Source organism: Pholis gunnellus (assembly GCF_910591455.1).
Source record: "Pholis gunnellus genome assembly, chromosome: 10".
NCBI classification, from domain to species: domain Eukaryota; kingdom Metazoa; phylum Chordata; class Actinopteri; order Perciformes; family Pholidae; genus Pholis; species Pholis gunnellus.
In genome coordinates this window covers 23,444,299-23,462,797 of record NC_136537.1, presented here as the reverse complement: position 1 = coordinate 23,462,797, position 18,499 = coordinate 23,444,299, and the positions used below count along the sequence as shown (strand labels likewise).

The 18,499-nt window shown below is 41.4% G+C and overlaps 3 protein-coding genes across 3 annotated transcripts; 1 reads left to right on the top strand and 2 right to left on the bottom strand.

Moving 5' to 3' along the window:
• LOC306702071 (snRNA-activating protein complex subunit 1-like) lies at nt 1-1,083 on the bottom strand (the record flags this gene model as incomplete). The annotated part of the gene is made up of 1 exon (XM_079167564.1): nt 1-1,083. One exon carries the CDS (start codon nt 1,081-1,083, stop codon nt 1-3), a length of 1,083 nt encoding a protein of 360 aa, XP_079023690.1.
• Nucleotides 1,084-2,262: 1,179 nt separating this feature from the next.
• srp72 (signal recognition particle 72) lies at nt 2,263-11,082 on the bottom strand. The gene is made up of 19 exons (XM_079167855.1): nt 10,974-11,082; nt 10,061-10,181; nt 9,208-9,328; nt 8,815-8,958; nt 8,400-8,511; nt 8,288-8,319; nt 8,014-8,138; nt 7,613-7,670; nt 7,355-7,486; nt 7,113-7,241; nt 6,616-6,688; nt 6,411-6,475; nt 6,225-6,320; nt 5,971-6,074; nt 5,463-5,540; nt 4,745-4,882; nt 4,593-4,633; nt 4,219-4,378; nt 2,263-3,317 (listed from the first exon to the last, which is right to left on the bottom strand). The coding sequence occupies exons 1-19, from the start codon at nt 11,071-11,073 to the stop codon at nt 3,137-3,139; spliced, it is 2,010 nt and encodes a 669-aa protein (XP_079023981.1). The 5' UTR covers nt 11,074-11,082; the 3' UTR covers nt 2,263-3,136.
• An 850-nt stretch (nt 11,083-11,932) lies between these two features.
• LOC306702405 (leptin receptor overlapping transcript-like 1) lies at nt 11,933-17,512 on the top strand. The gene is made up of 4 exons (XM_079168026.1): nt 11,933-11,977; nt 12,587-12,662; nt 13,838-14,024; nt 14,608-17,512. Exons 1-4 carry the CDS (start codon nt 11,962-11,964, stop codon nt 14,722-14,724), a joined length of 396 nt encoding a protein of 131 aa, XP_079024152.1. The 5' UTR covers nt 11,933-11,961; the 3' UTR covers nt 14,725-17,512.
• The last annotated feature ends 987 nt before the right edge of the window (nt 17,513-18,499 follow it).

Below are 18,499 nucleotides of genomic sequence, written 5' to 3'. Positions count from 1 at the left end.
TCACGGGTTGACAGACGCTCCCGTCTGGTTGTACCTCCTCACCGGCGACCTCGGCTGCTTCTCAGGAACACTCAGGAGCCATGCCTGGAGCTTGCACTCCTCCCGCGTCACCCCGAGACTCTTGCGGGTCCGAGCCCTCAGCGACGGAGGCCTCTTCCTCTGCAGAGTCGAGGCCTCCTGGACCTGCTCGGCCCCGGAGCTGGAGGACTCCGCCGTCTCGGCCTGTCGATGCCTCCTGGACTTGGACGCCTCCTGGAAGTTGCTGTAGCTCTTCTGCTTGATGGAGGACAGGAGCCGGGCCCTGCTGCTGCTGCACTCCGCCTCGGTCGGCTCCTCCTCGTTGTCGTCGGAGTTCTTGTCTTTGTTATCCTGTGAGAAGGTCTTCTGCTGCCAAGCGATGAACTCCGACATGCAGTCTTTCAGGCGGGCGGATAAGTCCCGATGGGTCATGGTGACCTCGCGGCTGACCTCCACCGTGGCCTCTTTCAGCTTCTCGTACTGGCTCTGGATGTTGGTCACCTCCTCCAGGACGTCTGCGGAGGAGAGCTCCTGGACGGCCGTGGTCCTCCCGAGAAACGCGGCGCACACGTTCTCCCTCTTCGATTTCCTCTGCTTGTAGAAGGTGAGGAAGTGTGGCATGGCGACGTAGTGGATGGCTTTGGTGGTAACGAGCTTTTGGAAAATGTAACAAACATCTTGGTGCCCAGAATCCGCAGAGTCCTTGAGGAACTTCTGGACTACAGCCCAGTCCCTCAGGGCGAGTCTGATCTTCACATGCGGACAGGCAAGTTGCGTGTGGTACAAACCAAACATCAAATACAAGCCTCCCACTCGGATCTGGTAGCTGTACGGAGGCATGAAGAACTTCACGGCTGTGGCCAGCGCCACTCTGCAGAACCTCTTCATTTCTGCGACGCTCAGGTCGCCCCTGAACACATCCGAGAAGCTCATCTCCCTCCAGATGGATGAGAAGTCCTCGAACCTGATAGAGTCGGTCTGCTGGAAACGAGCCAGTAGTTCCTCCACATCTTCAGTCAGGGGACTGTCGAAGACGCCAGAGTATATCAACGGCGCACGAGGCATCGTGACCCCAAAAACAACAACCTCAGTCAACAGCGAAACTATCTCGAGCTGCTCGACAGAAAGACGGAAGGAGCCTCTGAACGGACTCGTGACAGGTGAGACGCGTGATTGGCAAAATGAAAGGAGTCAATTAAGGGTTGCGTTCACTTGGTGTTGGTACAATCGGAACAATTACCTCCCGATTGAGTACCCAGATATCACGTCAGGTAAAGCTGTATTTTATATATACTTTTTAAAAAAAATACTATAAACAGCTGTTAACGTTCATGTTGTTTCCACATTAAAGCTCATGAACACACCGAAGTCAGAAGAACGACGTCCCAAGCTCGTGAATAGGGAACATCCGAGGAGCACCTGAACGCACCATAACCATCTGGTTTAATATGTTGACACGTGTTTCCTGAACAGGAGGGAACACTATTCAACACGGGAACAGACTTCGACACAACACCTGTGTAATAAATGTATAGACTACCAGACAAGTAGGGAAATGAAGCGTTGTGTATATTGTAATGTATTGATACTTCTGTTGGTTAGGGTTAATTTAATAATTATTATCCCTAAAGTTAACTACATAACCTATATGTTACCATTCACCTCGCCTCTTTTAATATACTCTACCAAAGATAGTGTGGGACTCCCTCTCATATTAGTATACAGAGGTTAAGGATATAAAAAAGATTTGAAGATAATCAGAAATACGTTTTTTTCTGTCTCATCACATTAGTTGCCCACATTAAGTGCCACTAAATTAGACCAACCTCATTCATTGTTAAAGGTTTTAGAAGATAAACATTGCTGTGATTGTATTGTATTAATATATTTATATGTAGCATAAAGCAGCTTCCAGACACCAGCTTGTCAGCGCTCAACTTGAGCTGGTTTATGGCAATTTGTTTTTAATTACCTATTCTGAAAGGTAGATTCACTCTATTCTTTAAGAAAAAGAAAAGTTTTATTTTAAGTAATTATTATAATCCGTAAATAAATTATATAAATCCATCATGTGACCAGGAGGCTCTACTTGCCAAAAAAACTCCTTTTACCTAAATAAGTGGATGAAACTTAATTCTATCAAAAGTATATAAATATAAACTAATTAATGCAACCATCACGTATGTTAACAGCTCAGGAGACGTTGCCATCGAGTTGAATGTTATATGAAGCACAGGGGTCATGTGTCATCGACGGTTTATTAAGACTTAAAAGGAAACCTGCTGGACCTCAAACGTGCAGCGGACAGAATTAAACTCAAGAATTTAAATTATTTGTCTTGAATTCAGACCAACACAAATACATATTCTTTAACGTTGCAGCTGACTGAAAGTAAAAGGACAATTTAAGGAAACACGTACGAGTGACATCCTAATACTCAGACTCAAGAAATATTAAAGACAATTCTCCCAAAGTTTTGCTTCAAGTTACTTTGCAAAAGTAGTTTGTTTTCCTAAACGCAATAATTAAAAATATGATGAAAGATGAAATACCGGGATGAGCCTAGATTAAATGTATGGCCGAAATAAAAATGTAAAGTCCCACAAAATGTTGTTTGAATCAGGGGGGACATGATTTTAATGATTTAATTAAAACTTCATTGATTAGACGTTGGTTAGATCAACCAAACCATCTATTATCACATTTTATTAAAGACACTTACAGCACCGGGTAACAGGAAAGAAAACAGAAAAGGCCTTTTTCCGTTCATCTGACCTTTAATGAACAAAATAATAAGTGGAAATATCTGCAGTTATTTTATTTCACCGTGACCTGAGAAGGTCAAAAGTAAAAACAGAAACACCTTAAGAAAACATCTGCTTCTGCAGAGCAACAAAAAGTTAATTTCGGTGTAACTGTCCTTTAAATACGCTCTTCTGTACTTTTAACACAAATCAATGACAGAAGAGCAGAGGGGAGTTTTTGGTTTCACGTATTTAAATGAATAGTCAGGACCAAAGTAAAATGTAACTAAATAAAAATAGAAAAGCTCATGATTTGTTGGTGAGACGTCAGCGTATCTCGGGGCCCTTCTGTCTCTTGTGTCGTTTCCCTCCGACTACCAGCCTCCTTTGCCTCCCTTCTTCTTCTTCTGTGGTACCTTCTTGCGCGTGGCCCCCGAGGCTGCAGGCTTCTGCTGTCGCGGGGGGACCGCGCTGCTGGCGGGGGCCGTAGAGGAACCCGATGCAGACCCTGGTCTGGGGGAGGTAGGGGGGCTACTGGCCGTCTTACTGGCATCCCTGGAACAGAGGAAGAGACAAATATTTCATCGTCCTGGGAACATTTTACACCTAAAATTCACCCTTCAAAAATAAAATATGAAGGGGCTAACCTTGTATCATGTGTCTGTGCCCTACGAGGACTTTAAAGGAATAGTTCAACATCTGGGGAAATGTGCTCATTGGCTTTCTTGTCAGGAGTTTTATGAGCAGAGTGATATTTTTGCACTTTTTTTTTTTGCATTTTTGCACTAAACTACTTCTTTAAACTGTCGAAGGCTGCGACTTCAGACTGTTATAAACTTATAATTATTTTGTTTAAAACATTACAGTATTCAACGACATAAAATAATGGAAAGCAAACAATCCACTTTAGTAATAATCTTTGGTATTTTTGCTTGATAAAATGTATCAAATATAATTTAGGCAGCTTTTTAGGACATTCTGTTGTGTATTGTTTTATGGCAGCGCAAAAGACAATTTCTATTTCATGCAAATCTAATGGACAGTTAAGTAATCTGAATAAAATGTGTTGATGTCAGCATTGTCAATATCTCTGTAGAAACATTATGCAAATCAGAAAACAAACATTTCTATAATTTGAAGGGTTATTTTGTGAGTTGAGATACTTTAAATTATAACAATAAAATGTGTGTTTCTGATGTTCTTAGCTTGTGGATTTCTACTTTGGCCGAGAATAATTTATATATTTTTGTCCGAAATAACACACAAGCTGTTTCTTCTGCACAGCAGCGGGACATCTCCACTGAGCATTCATTGGCAGGGAAACAAAAAGGTAAAATCTTTGCTGCTTTTCCTCCATTAGCCGAGTGGATTACTGGGTTTCAATTACAGGAAACTGCACCCGGACAACTGCCCATCGCAGGAGACGATGTGCGTACGCAGGCGACTCTTTACTCACAGCTCGGCCGACGCTCCTGCCGTCGCTCCCTGCGTGCCTTTCCCGATCTGCTCCTTCTTCTTCCCCTTCTTCTTGCCTCTGTAGTACGAGCGCTCCTTCATGGGCATCCACCTCTCCAGGTCAGGGGTCGCTTTGGGGTCGCAGTTCTTGGGCAGCTTGCCTAAAAAATAACAATAAAAAAATGAATAAATACCATCAGGAGGATTACGTGAGGGGATGAGTCTGTGGTCTCTGCATCACATAACATGTTGAAAGCATCTTGTTGAAGATGATTTATAATGTAATAAATATATTAATTCCTACTTTGACTAGTAATTATTTGTTTTACTTTATTCCCGATAAGATTTAGTGAATCTGTCCCACAAACAACAAACCTCTCTTTTTCTTCTTCTTCTTCTTGATCTCGCCTTGCTGTCTGTAGAGAAAACGCAGACGTATTAGCATAAAGAGGGTGAAAGTCTCGCCGCATGAGATCATGTCGTGAACACCATGAAGCCGATGAAGAAGAGAAGCAATGAGGGTTTACATCTGTTCTTTGGGAAGGTTTTCTCCGATGACTTTAGCAGCTTTTTTCCTGACGTAGGTGGCTCCGATGGAGTTCTCCAGCTCGTCCACGTCCACCTTTAAGGCCATTGTGTCTGCAGACGGTAGGTGCTTGCTGAGGCTGGAGAGGAATGCTGAGGAGATAACTACTTTACATTTCAAACGGACACTTCTAGGGTCGAGGACTGACTTTACTTGGTTAAATGGTTTAGCACTTTTATACCGCAGTGCTTATCCGAGTGTGTTCCTAAGTGTTCCTTTAGGTCGTCTTGCTCTGGCTTCTCAGGTTGGATAATAAATGATGGAGCTCCAATACTGTGTTCTATGTTATTATCTAAATAATCACACTACTCAATAGAGTCTATGGTGTGGTCTTCCTGGGCTGCAACTAAATTACTTTCATTAGGGATTATTCTTACAACTATCTTCACAACAATTAATCATTTTGTCTATAAAATGTGAAAAATAGTGGGAATTTTTAATTATATTTTCCTTAAGTTCAAGGTGGTGTCTTTATATACACCTTGTTTTATCTCAACATTAATCCAAACACATTGATTTACCACAGAACATCCTCACCGTTGAGACGTTAAAATCAGAGAATGCTGGGTGTTTTGCTATTCGTGTCCCAACACAGTTGCCAATTACTAAAAACTCATCTCAGCTCTAGTGTCTTCAACTTCAGTAGATTCAAAGGATACGATTTGGCTTTATCCGTGTCCACTAGAGAATATGCCGAGATGAGTTGTGCCAGCGTGTGGATGTCGTTGGTGTTTTGTCTGTTTCAAGAAAAATGAAACAAATTAAGCTTCAATTGTTGCAGTAAAAATGACAAACAGACGAACGCAACAAAATGAGAGGTTAGGCGCCATCTACTGTAAGTATTACACTATGAAACGATGAAGGAATCAGTTTAAGCTTGCTGCATTTACAATCACAGATGTGCTGCATAAACATGTCAAATGAATAAATGCTTTGCCTTCAAAATGAGTTTCTTTTGTCATTTTATAATTCTATAATTTTTTCTGCTATATAAGCACATAGTTATCATGTTTATCAAGCCGTTTAAGAACTTGACAAGCACACGAGCTTCTTGACATCATGCCGACAAGCTTCATAGAACAGAAAAGCAGAACCAACAGCTGTAAAATACCCTCTAAGACTTCACACATGTTGAAGCTCAGAGAGTTGTGCAGGGCTGTAACTCACTTCCACAGCTGCTCCAGATCACTAATGGCTTCTTTTTTCCGTCCGTACTTCAGTTTGAAATTGGCAGCTTCTCGTACAAGCGCCAAGTGTGCAGCAGACCCGGGCTGTGGAGGAGCGAGAACAACAGGCTGCTGATTACACACAAACAAGTTCACGTGTCGCCGTCTTAAGTTAAGAGACTCGGCTCACAAGAAGACTCACAGAAGGAGCAGCAACGCGTTATATGAACAGAAAACTAAACACGGGACACGAACCTGTTCAGACTGGTAGTGCTCAATAGCTTGTTTGAAAATATCGATGGCGCTGTCGATGTCTTCTTCGTGGGAGTACATCGTTACCAGAGCTGAAATCTGAGGAGTCAACCACACAGTTTAGATGTCAGGTGACGGCAGAAGTCACTGAAAAGAGACGTCGATACACAAAAATCCAAACGGACTTACCATCCCCGATTTGTGCTTGTACTCCTCGATGGACTTCAGAACATCACAAGCTTTTGTTACGTGACCTGAGGACCAAAAAAAAGAAAGAAGACCCAAAACAGAGTCATTAAATGAAGCTGTCACATTTTCAACTGATATCCTGTCCTTAAGACTAGAGTCAGTCTGAACACATCAAACCATAATCTCTGTGGAAACATCCCGTCACCTTGTATTAAATAGAGTTGAGCCATTGTCAGTTTGATGCCAGATGCACTCTCTGGATGTTGGTCTGAGAATTGCTGCAAACCAAAACAACAGTCAGTAAAAGCACGATCTTAAGAAAACACACGTGAAGCATAAAAAAACTGAACTAAATCATTGAATAACATCCTGCTTAACATACTAAATAAGCTTAATTATTGTAGCTGTGGATGCATGGTGCACTAAAAAGAGGAACATTTAATACTGAACTTCTTTTCTAAAGCCTCAGAGAATCCTCACAACAGTAACATTAACCTTGAGTAAATAATTCAAAGCTACAACACAGATGTGTGGAGTTAGTCTGCATGTAACTTTAAAGTCTTTTTCTGGATGTTTGAAGGTGTGAAGATCTGCTTTTATAGAATGAAACATCAGCAAAGTTGGTGTTTTACTTTGACGTAGACAGAAAGAAAAGCTGGAGGATTCTCAGACTGAAGACATCCAGTGTTGTTCAGTTCCCACCTGCAGCAGCTCGATGGCCCGGCTGTGCTGCTTCTCTCTGCACAGCTGAGCCACCTGGATGAGGACCGGCCGAGGGTGACCCGGATTCTGAGACTGAAGACTGGACGACAGTTTCCTGCACTGGTCCGCCTGCAAACAGCAACGCGCCAACAAAACCCTGATCAGTAACGAAATCTAATATTGTGGAAAATCATCCACGACTGCTCTCCTGTTCCTCTGAAGCACAGCGGCCGCTTAGCTACCTGGTTGGTGTACATGGCCAGGAGGGCTTTGTTAAAGTCGATGGCCTGCAGCTGCTTCCTCGCCAGCTTGTATTCAACACCTTCAGCGTTCGTCAGCTTCACCTTTTTCTTTGAGTCAAACACGTTTTGGTCCTGTGGACAGAGGTTAACTGATTTCAGTATTCTGGACGAGGCGGTCTGAGGTTAACTGTGAGGTCACAATGATACTTTTATGAAGAAATATTTCCGTTGGTAAGATCGTCTCACACACACACTCACCTTGTTTATTGTAATGATATTGTTGGCGGTCACAGCAAGCAGCCCAACATCTGACGGCCTGCAAATTAAGAGCACATAACGTTTAAAAACTCACACGTGTGGTTGTGATTTGTGCGTTTCTTTTTTCACTAATATGGAAGCAGCTATAACAATAAGACGATATGTTATACGTCATATTATGTGTGCAGCATTTGAGTCCATGCCAAAGTATATTGTATATTATGGAATATCTATTTGACATCTGTATACCTGTCTGTATAGAAATACCAGTAAAAATAAGTACAAGTTTCTGGCACAAATGGAGCATAAAGTACCATCGCGACACACATTAAAACGAGAATACATCATCATTATTAAAACCCGTGCCACAATCTTTATCTCATTAAATGTTTAGAACTCACTTGAGCTTGATGACCTGGTTGTAGAGCTGCAGAGCCTCGTCCGTCCGACCTTGTAGCTGCATGACGTACGCCATCTGAGAATGGATGACGGCCAGCTCAGACTCGATGTCCTCCTCGGTCACATCCTGAGAGGGACAAAGCAGCAATGACAGCTCATTCTGGGCCAATAAAGACATCAAGCATGGACATGGTTGTACTAAAACAACAACTTAATAATTCCTATTAAATTTATGGTGCTTAAATGTTTTAGGAGCCAAAATAAAGCAACACTCACAGAATCATCTGCCAATGAGACTCTGCAAAGCTCTGTGAAAGAAAAACAAACCGTTAAAGTCAAATGAAAGAACGGATGAAATAGAAAGAAGGTAGAACAGAGTGGGACTGACCCTCTGCTTGTCGTAGCTTATTGAGGGACTCTGTCAGCTGTCCCTGGCCAATCAGAGCGCAGGCAGCATTGTAGCACAGCTCATACGTGGACTCTGGAAGACCTAGATCTTCCTGCAGAAGAAAATATAACATGTTAAAAAACATATAATGCAATAACATGACTGGTGACACATCCAGTTAGACTGTCTGAGCTCTTCTTCTCTGGTATTCATACAAGTAAAACATTTGAAGAAGAAGCTGAATATGAGCTTTCGAGTCGTTGCTCTGCATTCAAGGGAAGGAAACCGTTCCACTTCCTTGGTGTGTCAACACTTTCAAAATCAGTTTAAAGCTGCTTTTCATCCATTTCAAGACAGAAACTGAAAACATAGACCGTCCAAAAGCCCAAAATGTTGATTTAGAAGAGAAGCTTACCAATGGAGCTTCCTCCCACTGACTCATAGACGCCACCACAGCAGCAAGGTTGGTCTTCCTCTCCTCCTCGTACTCATCCTGGGAGTTCCTGATCAGATCTGTGTAGACGGACTTGCAGTCATCGTAGCGTTCCATTCTGTACAACTGGACAATGGAAAGAGACACTTCCAGTCAGCAGGAGTCTTTCCATCAAACACAAAAGCTTCATTGATAATAAAAAAGGTTAGATTTGATGCAGATCAGTCAAATCAAACATCTGATGGACAAATTGTGAGCTCCACACAAACAAGAGGGTGGGCAGGTTAACTGTTCTCTTTCCCCTCAGAAGTACACAGTCTACAAATCCAGAGCATCCCATAATACTACAGTTTTTTAATGTCTAAACAGCCTTACCACTTGACCGTAGAGCTCCTTCAGCTTGTCTGTTTGCTCCGGAGCAGCCTCGATGGTCTTCAGGGCACTTTCCACTCTGTTCAGCCGGTACTCGCAGTACGCCTTCTCAAACACCACGTCACTGAGAGAGCAGAGAAATAAACATTATTACAACTGCAAGTCATGTAAGCAAGTAACTTACTAACTTATGTGCGTGAAGCATGAAACAAACATAGCAACATTTAGATCAGTTATATCTTTTTTTATGTTTTAAGTGTGGTTTTATATTTAACGAGGATGCAACTAATGATTACTTTCATTAACAATTAAAGCGTTGATAATTTCTTTGATTTAATAATATCAGATAGAGCTTCAGCGCTTGTGCTCCTCCAGTATTGAACAGCCTTTCTGCTGATCGGAGGTTATAATTAAACAGTTTTCAGAGTAAAATTCAAGCCATTTCTAGATGTTTGTGTTTAAATGTGTGTAATCATGCTATCTGCATGTATTGACTACTTATTTTCTACTGTTTTATTTACTCTGTAAAGCCCATTTTGTGCAAGAATGTGCTCTACAAAGAAAGCTGAATAACAGATTGAACATTGAGTTTATGTTTTGTCCGTCCAATAGTCAAAAACACAAATATATTACATTTAAAATCACCTGGAACGGTGTGGAAACCCTAACAATAGAAAAGCTGGAACCAAAGAATGTTTAGCATGTTACATTGATTAAAATAAAGGAAATAATCGATTATCAAACGAATGCTTTTTATGTCTGGTTAATCGGATAGTTGCTCCTAATACGAAGAATGCACATTTACCACTCAACACACATATATAATGCATAAATAAGCACACATGTAGTCGATTACCTGCTGAGCACTTTTGAATGCACGTTCATGACGTTCAGCGCCTCTTTGAAGCTGCCAGTCTGAACAAGGCAAACTATTTTACAGTTCAGGGCCGTCACATCGTCCCTGTTTTCCTGGAGAACTGCGACGGAAGAGAACACAAACACACAGCAGAACATTAATTACTGGAAAAAGGCATTCATATTTTTAAGACTCAACTACTGTAACTCCTTCTCTCTGGCATGCATGCATATATATATATATATAATTTTATTTATTTTGTATTTTATCGTATCAACTGTCTCACTGAGCTTTCTGTTCTTTTTTTATTATAACAATAATTCTTATTTGTTTATCAAATTTATTTTGCTGCTTTTGTCTGTGAAAGCACTTAGTAAACTCTGTTTTTAAAGGTGCTACATAAATAACGTTAATATTATAATTAGTAACGAAGATTAAAGACAAACTGACACAATTGACTGTAAACCTGCTAATACAAAGAAGAATCAACGGTCACTGTAGGTGCCTAACGGTTTGGTGACAGCTGACTGAACGCCTGTTAGCCACCGAACATGTTAAGTTAGCTGGAAGGCTAGGGACACGTCACTAATCAGGGAAGAACGGCACATTTCTGGGGCAAAATATTACTTTATCACTGCACGTAAAACCAGGAAAATCCAGCTGGAATCGTAGCTTCAACACTTAAGTACACGGTTGTTTGTAGAGGTTTGGTTTACAAAGCTAACTCGGTGTTTGAGAGACCTGAGAAGTAGATGTCTAGCTGCCTTTAGCATAGCCACATGCTAACAGCTGGCCCTAGCTTAGCCAGTGAACTCCGCTGATTGGAGCCAGAAGAAATAGGCCGTCTGTCAAACTGTCTGACCGCGGTTCCTTGTTCCGTTTGAGAGTAACAACGACAGACATGAATGCCTACTTTTAGTCACAGCTTTCAGGGCTCTCGTAAAGTCTCCATTCTGCCCGCAACGGTTTACTTCGGTCCACAGCGAAGCCACCGAGACCCCTCCGCTCGCCATCTTCGCTGAACGGGCTCAAACAGAGTCGGCGGAAGTAGAAAGTGTCCACATCCGGGTGAGAAATCTTCTTCTTCTTCTTTTTTTGAGGTTCATTGGCGGTTGACAAACCGGGTTAGAAATTAGAAAAATAATTGAATTTATTAATTTTAAAATCGAAAGAATACACAGGCCGAAGATTAGTGATGAAACCACGACTTGTTGTCAGAGATAATTAAACGTTACGTGACATTTTTGGAAATCGACGTTAACGTTAGATTAATGGTTTCTCACTGTGCAGTGAAATGATGCCTTCATGGCCGACCTTGAAAGTTTGTTTTCTGCCCAGCGACCGTTAAATCAGTCTACAGGCTGCGGTGCTGCAGCAGCAGTTAGTGCGCAGTAAGAGATACGCACTGGACTGGAAGTTATACATATAACTCTCGAGCAAGTCAATGAAACTCAAGGAATCTCTAAAGTTGTTAAGTTAATTTGAAGTGGCCCTCGTTTATGGATTTATTAAATTACTATATTTAATTTGGTCATAATATTGGTGTTTTTGATCTTGTTCAACCTTCTGACACATTTATGCACCCGTTGTAATGAACTAATATATATTTCTTTGCTTTTAGTTTAATACGATTTAGAATACGTGTTCCACTGCTAACCACTAGGGTACGGGGACACTAATTACCGTGTCTGGTAATTGTATGTTATACAAACATCATACAAAAATGTACCTTTACACATTTTATTGTATTTAAAAAAAATATATAAATATCCGATATTTCTGGTAGCAAGGGAAGGCAGCACGAGAGTCACGGTTGGACGAACTTGTTCGTCAGCAGAGGAGAGGGGGGCACTGTTGTCATCCGTCAGGTCCTGTGTGTGTCGAGCTTTTGTCCAGGAGAAATGGCTGGGATTAAAGGTAAAACATGGACACTTTTTTATAAAAAAATAATTTAGAAAGCCTCTGAAATCCCAAATCAGTTTATATATAACTGTGTCAAATGACGCTGAAGATAGATGGATGCGTTTAACGGTAACGTGAGGAAGCCGCAGGGCCAATACAGTCGTTAGCATTAGCATAGCTTAATAGCATCCATTCCTTGAAGCTAGAAAGCAGCCGCTACTTAGTCAACACAATGACATGCGTATTAAAAACAGAAGACACACTTCAGCCACGTAACGCTTCATTGTGATACTGTAATTAATGCCATTACCGTAGTATAATAACGTAGTAGTTACCGTAATAACGCTAAAGCTCGCTGCACCTTAACTTCAGTGGTTATTACACAGTCGCTGACTACCGGACACCGGATTAATTGCAGTTAACAAGCAGCTGTATTGACTGCATTGCTTTCAGAGCTTAACATGGGCCCCTAATAAGGTGTCTTGGATTGCAAATGTAGCTGTTACACGTAGGAATCAGCTGATTCATCACATGGGTAGCTACAGCGGCCAGGGGCCCTGCAGTGTATGATGGGATAGAGAGAAGCTATATGTGTGTGTGTGTGACACTCTGTCTCTCTTCTAGCTCTCATCAGCCTGTCCTTTGGAGGGGCCATCGGCCTCATGTTCCTCATGCTAGGATGTGCCCTCCCTGTGTATGAGTAAGTACCACCATCACACACCATGTGAGCCTGTTAGTGTGTGTGTTTTCAGTGTTCACACTTGGCACTCAGGTGCACCCTTGGGTGATCCCATCATAGGTTTAGGGCTTTAGTTATAGGTGTGGATGTAGGGCTGTATTAACCTCCCTTAAACTAACCTGCTGCATGAGACAAAGACAATTCTCCACCTTTTGTCAGCAATAAAGTGAAGTTTCATTCTGACATGTAGATTCTCCCTTTCTCTGTTTGGTATTTTATGGTGGAATATTAAACGTCCACCAGGTTTATCGTGTGGTAATTTAAACTACCTGCCCCTCCAGTCATTTTCAGAGCAGTTAACATCCAAGATGACTGCAGAAATATGTTGATTTAAGGGTTATTATTTCTGTAAATGAATCCCGTAACAAAGCTCTGATTGGTTGATTGTTTTTCAAACTCTCTCAATCAACCACCAGTGGGCACAACACCATACCTATTTTAATCCAAAGCTCTGTAATAACATTACCATGTAAGCACAACAGCAGCTGAAATAATGAGGGTGTTCAAGCTAGATTTTGACACCCTACAGGGTCACAATGTTAGGTAATAAAGCGCCTTAAAGCCATCCACCATTACAGTGGATATTGTACATCAATGATGCATTTTCACAAACAAAGTTACAGTTTTTTAAAGCAACTCAGACAAGTTTTTTCACTCCCTACATGAGCTCCATTCCTGAGGTTTGTCTCTTGTAATCTAATCTGATTTCCATTTGAGCCATTATCATTACACTAAGTGACAGCAGAATGTAGTGGAACGAAGGCTGTAGGAAAATCAACTAAGGATATTTATTAGTAGAGTCTGATACCCTCAGACAGTTCCAGCTCATCATTGATAAATCAGTATCCGTATAACCGTCAGCTGATGAATAACAGGAAGTTGCAGTTCAGAAATACCACAGACATTCAAAATGTTAATAATACAGGCTTGTCCACGTCAAATACTAGTGTATACTGTCTCTTTAGGCACAACTCTATCATACCGAAATGTAAGGGACTCCTTTAGTGTTTATGTTAAAAACAAATAAAATAATACACCTGTGAAGTTAGATAATGTGCTGAAAAGTGTTTAGTCCGTCATCCTTCATCATCACAGAATGTGTGTATTTATCTCTCCGCTTCTCTCTCTCTCTGCAGCAAATACTGGCCTCTGTTCCTCCTCTTCTTCTACATCCTGTCTCCCATCCCTTACTGCATCTCGCGGAGAGTGGTCGACGACACGGACTCGGCCAGTAACGCCTGCAAAGAGCTGGCCATCTTCCTCACGACGGGCATCGTCATCTCAGCATTCGGCCTGCCCGTCATCTTCGCAAGAGCTGAAGTCGTAAGTTGCGGAGTCTTCTGAGTGCAGTTTACTGTGACGCCAAGAGGAACGCAGACATGCAGTTATAGAGTGAGATCGCCTAAAGTATACATGAAAAAAAATCAAAGATTTTGAATACTTTGTGATAGATGTTTTCTACGCATACATAGAGTAGAAGGAGGCATCAATACCACCACACATCCTGACTAAAGAAGCTACTTTCCCTGCCTCCTCAACAGGTTTGCTGTAGGCTCCAGCAGCAGGCTTTCTGCTTCGTATGGAGCAAGAACAATAAGAAAAACAAGTCAAACAAAACAAGATAGTCAATTAATTCAAACTACTTAAAAAAATCTAAGTGTGGCCACATGGCAGAGGAGCTGACAGACGCACCAGCTGCAGCAGAACAAGATTAGCATTTCGCTACTTATTTATTTCCTCTTCCTGCTGCGTGTCCTGACTGTACGACTGTGGAGCAGCGTGTGTGCAAATGATTCTGCAAAACTGTCGTCGTTGACACCCCCACCAGACCTCGGCCTGAATAATGTGCGCTGGCAGCCTGGCAGCAGCATTTGTTAACCTGAATTATTGATGCGTTGCTTTACAGATCGCCTGGGGGGCGTGTGCGCTCGTGCTAACGGGTAACATGGTCATCTTCAGCACCATCCTGGGCTTCTTCATGGTCTTTGGATCCAACGACGACTTCAGTTGGCAGCAGTGGTAAAACAGCAGAGGGAGGGGGACCTTAGTCTGACCTGTTTCTATTATTATTATTATTATTATTATTATTATTATGGTATTACTGTTTGGTTCTTCTTGTTGTTATTTATATGATGACCGTCCATCCATAGACTCACACCAAACCAGTGCAATACTCTCTTCTTCTTTTTTTTACCGCCTGCATCATATTGAACTGACACTAGTGGGAAAATGCTGACTTTCTGTTGGACTTTTACTCATTTTAGTTTCTGTGTTTTTGTGCGTTTTTAGTTTTTGAGCGTTTGTGAGCTGATGAACAACTACTGCTTGTTTTATCTGTGAGAAAAATACTCCAACTGACTGTCCAATAAGACTCAATCTGACCTAGAAGGACAGCGTCGCCCCGTCTGAGCTACCGTCTCTATTTAGAAAGAAGTTGCTCCACAGAGAGTACAGATGGGTGTGCATTTCCAGTCTAAGTGCTGAGCTGAGTGTAAATCAGCAGAACACTGATACAAGCTCAGATTTTATCACTCACGGTTCGCAGAAAAAGCTGTTTCCTTTTGACACGATTAGATTGAATCGGGTCTGTTTTGGTGAAAATGAAGCTGATAAGAATGCTGATTTTTAATTCGCTTTTTCCGCTAATGTAACGCTAGCATCGCTGAGCTGTGAAAGTCGAGAACAACTGGGCCGTTACCGCCAACAAACCCCGTCACACGTGTGAATGTAAATCAGCTGTCTTCTCAAGCAGCCTGTTCTTCATGTCTGTCTGGGACCATGTTGGAAATATGTGTCACTTTAGAAGGTTATCCCTTCACTTTTCTAATGTCTGCGCCCCATAGAGAGTCACATGTCATCACTCAAAGTGAGACGACGGACTCTGAGGACAGAGACTCATTCAAACACCCTCACACCAGAGATCGAATTAGACCGACGTGGGGATTTCCCAGGTGCCAGCTGGATGCAAGCTGCTTACGTTACTCTGCATAGCTGTTAGCTCACTCTCATGTGTGGGCAAGTCTCGCCCTGTCGGGTCAAGAAAGCATGAAAGGCTTCTAGCAGCCGCCAGCTAGCGTAGGATTAGCTTGAGGACAGTGGCCTTGTTGGGAACTGAGCCAAGCAAAGAACTGGGCGACTTATAACCGACGCCCGGTCCGTCACTAACAGCCCATAAGCTTTTACATGTGACTCCTTCAAAATAAAACAATCCGGCGTCTATGTTTCATTCCTCTCTAGAAGCACATTAGGCCCAGACGTGCCATCACATTTCCTCACACCAGCGTTGTCGTGATAAACACGCAGTTCTGATTTGTTTTGAGGTGTTTCTGTGTGAAGGAGACGTCGTGTAATCTGTTGGCAGCTTACAGCCTCTCGTCAGTCAGGTGCTGCTCTCCTCTTTAACTGGAACGCTTCCTTCAGATCAGTTACGTTCAGTTTGAATATGTGCTCTCTGGAAGATAAAAACTCAAATCTGATTTGACTAATAATGACTTATTTATTTTGTGTCCCAGAATTTCAAATCTTTTTTGTTGTTGTCGTCCAGCCCAGAACGTACTTTTAACTCTGGTTTCCATGCACAGCAGATTTCCAACAATCATAATGTCAACATGTTTTGTTCCAAAGAATAACTTCCACTTTTTAAAACCACACACACAGTAAATAAAACACATTTAAAGGAATAATTTTGGGGGAAAAGCTTATTCGCTTGTCTTTTAAAAGTCAGAAGAGAAGATTGATACGACTCTTTAGTCTGTGTGTCAATGGAGTTAGAACCAAGATGCGATTAGCCTAGCTTAGCATAAAGACTGGATACAGGGGGAGACAGTTAGCCTGTAAAAGCTCAACAATATGCCACTAAAACACCACTAAAGTTCATTATTTAACATGAAACATATTGTTTTTATCGTTGATAAATTGTACTTTAGAGGGATTAATGTGCGTTCACTATGAATTGTTTGTAATTAAATAGTAATAGCACATGACTCCCTCTATAACCACCATTTGTCCTTTTTATATCTCTGCTACAAACGAGATACAACGTGTTAATCAGTAAACTTTAGGGATGTTGATCGGTGTTTTTAAACTAGGATAGCGTCCAGTCTTTATGCTAAGCTAATCGCCTCCCGAGTTGCAGCGCTACATTTAAAGCAAAGGCGTGAGGATATCCGTCTTCTCATCTGAGTCATATTAACACAAACGATTTATAAAGAAGAACAAAACTCTCAAGTTCACCAGAGTTTCATATATAAATGATGGGAAAAGCAAATAGGAAATCTGCAGAGGAAAGTCGTTTTATGGATCTCATTGAAATTAAAACGTCCCGCTCAGCTGTGATATTTATTTAAACTCTTGTCTGTTTCGTGACTCTTCCAGAGACTGATTGTATTTAAAGCACCACGGCGACGGCAGCTTTTTAGCTCAAGTTTAAAGTGTATTTAACTACTGAATAATACTGAAGACTACTGACATGATTTGTGCATATTGTTACGTAACAAGCAGGTGTTCCTGAGGTGTGAACATCTGGATGACTGTCTGAAGCTCACTTTCTCAAATGTTCTCTCTGTTTAGTTAAAGCGATGTGACAGGAGCTGGTGTGTAGCTGCTGGATTTGTTCCTCTTGTGTTTCTGTTTGAAGACAAATGTTACGCTTTGTTTCTCACAAACTTTGGGAGGATATTGTATTTATTTATTTTAATAATCGCTTCGTGTCAAATGTCCCAACGCCATTTTCTATCTGCAACTTTTCTGTTAAAGAGGCAGAAGTCAGCATGGTGGGTTTCTTTTGTTTTTTAATAAACGCCATTTTTGAACATCCTCTCCTTTGAATGACTACTAATGCGTTTGCTTTGCCGGTATAAGACTGGATCAGATAGACTTCACAGGAAATACGGCGAGCTGACGTCGTCTCTGTGGCCTCGTTAGTCCTGTTGGTGAGCAGCAGGAGAATCAGCGCACCACTAGACAGAAACACGGAGTGAAAGCATCTCATCATGTCGAGTAGAAGGAAGTCGTTTCAAACATGTTTATTCACCTTATAGAGTTCATATTGAAGTCTGCTTGATTCTCCTGTTCCGACATCGCCAATTTAGTGGATGATTTTACTGATAATTACATTCTTTACTATAAGTCCCCCTTTTTAGTACGTATAAGCAGTATATAAACATGTATTACATGGTTTACGACACACTATAATGTATAATATTAATCCGTTTGTCGGGAACTGTAACTCCTCCTCTGGGCATCCGTAATTAGAGGCTGCTGTATGAACAGATAATGAATGACGATAACTTAAAGTGTATAAAATATGTCCTTAACGTGAAGGAGTTATGTCTTGGTATCTACATATACCACTACATTATAATGTTGCTTATAAATACTAAAGATGGGATTTAATTTAACGTGTGGGGGTAAAATTCTGAGGAAAAAAACAAGATAAGAGTTGTAGATTTATGATATTAAGAGATTAAAGTGGAAAATGTACAAGAAAAAACTCGTAAATTTGCAGGAAACAAGTCTAAATTAATTAAAGTTACAAATTAACTTTTTACCCCAGAAACTATTTATTTGTATTAAAAAGTGTTAACTCATCGTGGGACACTACAAACCTTCCCTGAAACCCAGAGTCATCGTTTTATGAGATATTGATCCCCAACATAGCACCAGCATACATTAAACAACAACAAGTAAAAAGGGCGGGAAACTAATAATGAACACGTTAAACTATAATTACATGTAATACATGCTTTCCTGACAGGAGATTCTGTCTCCCTCTGCTGGCATCAAGTGCGTCTGCAGCA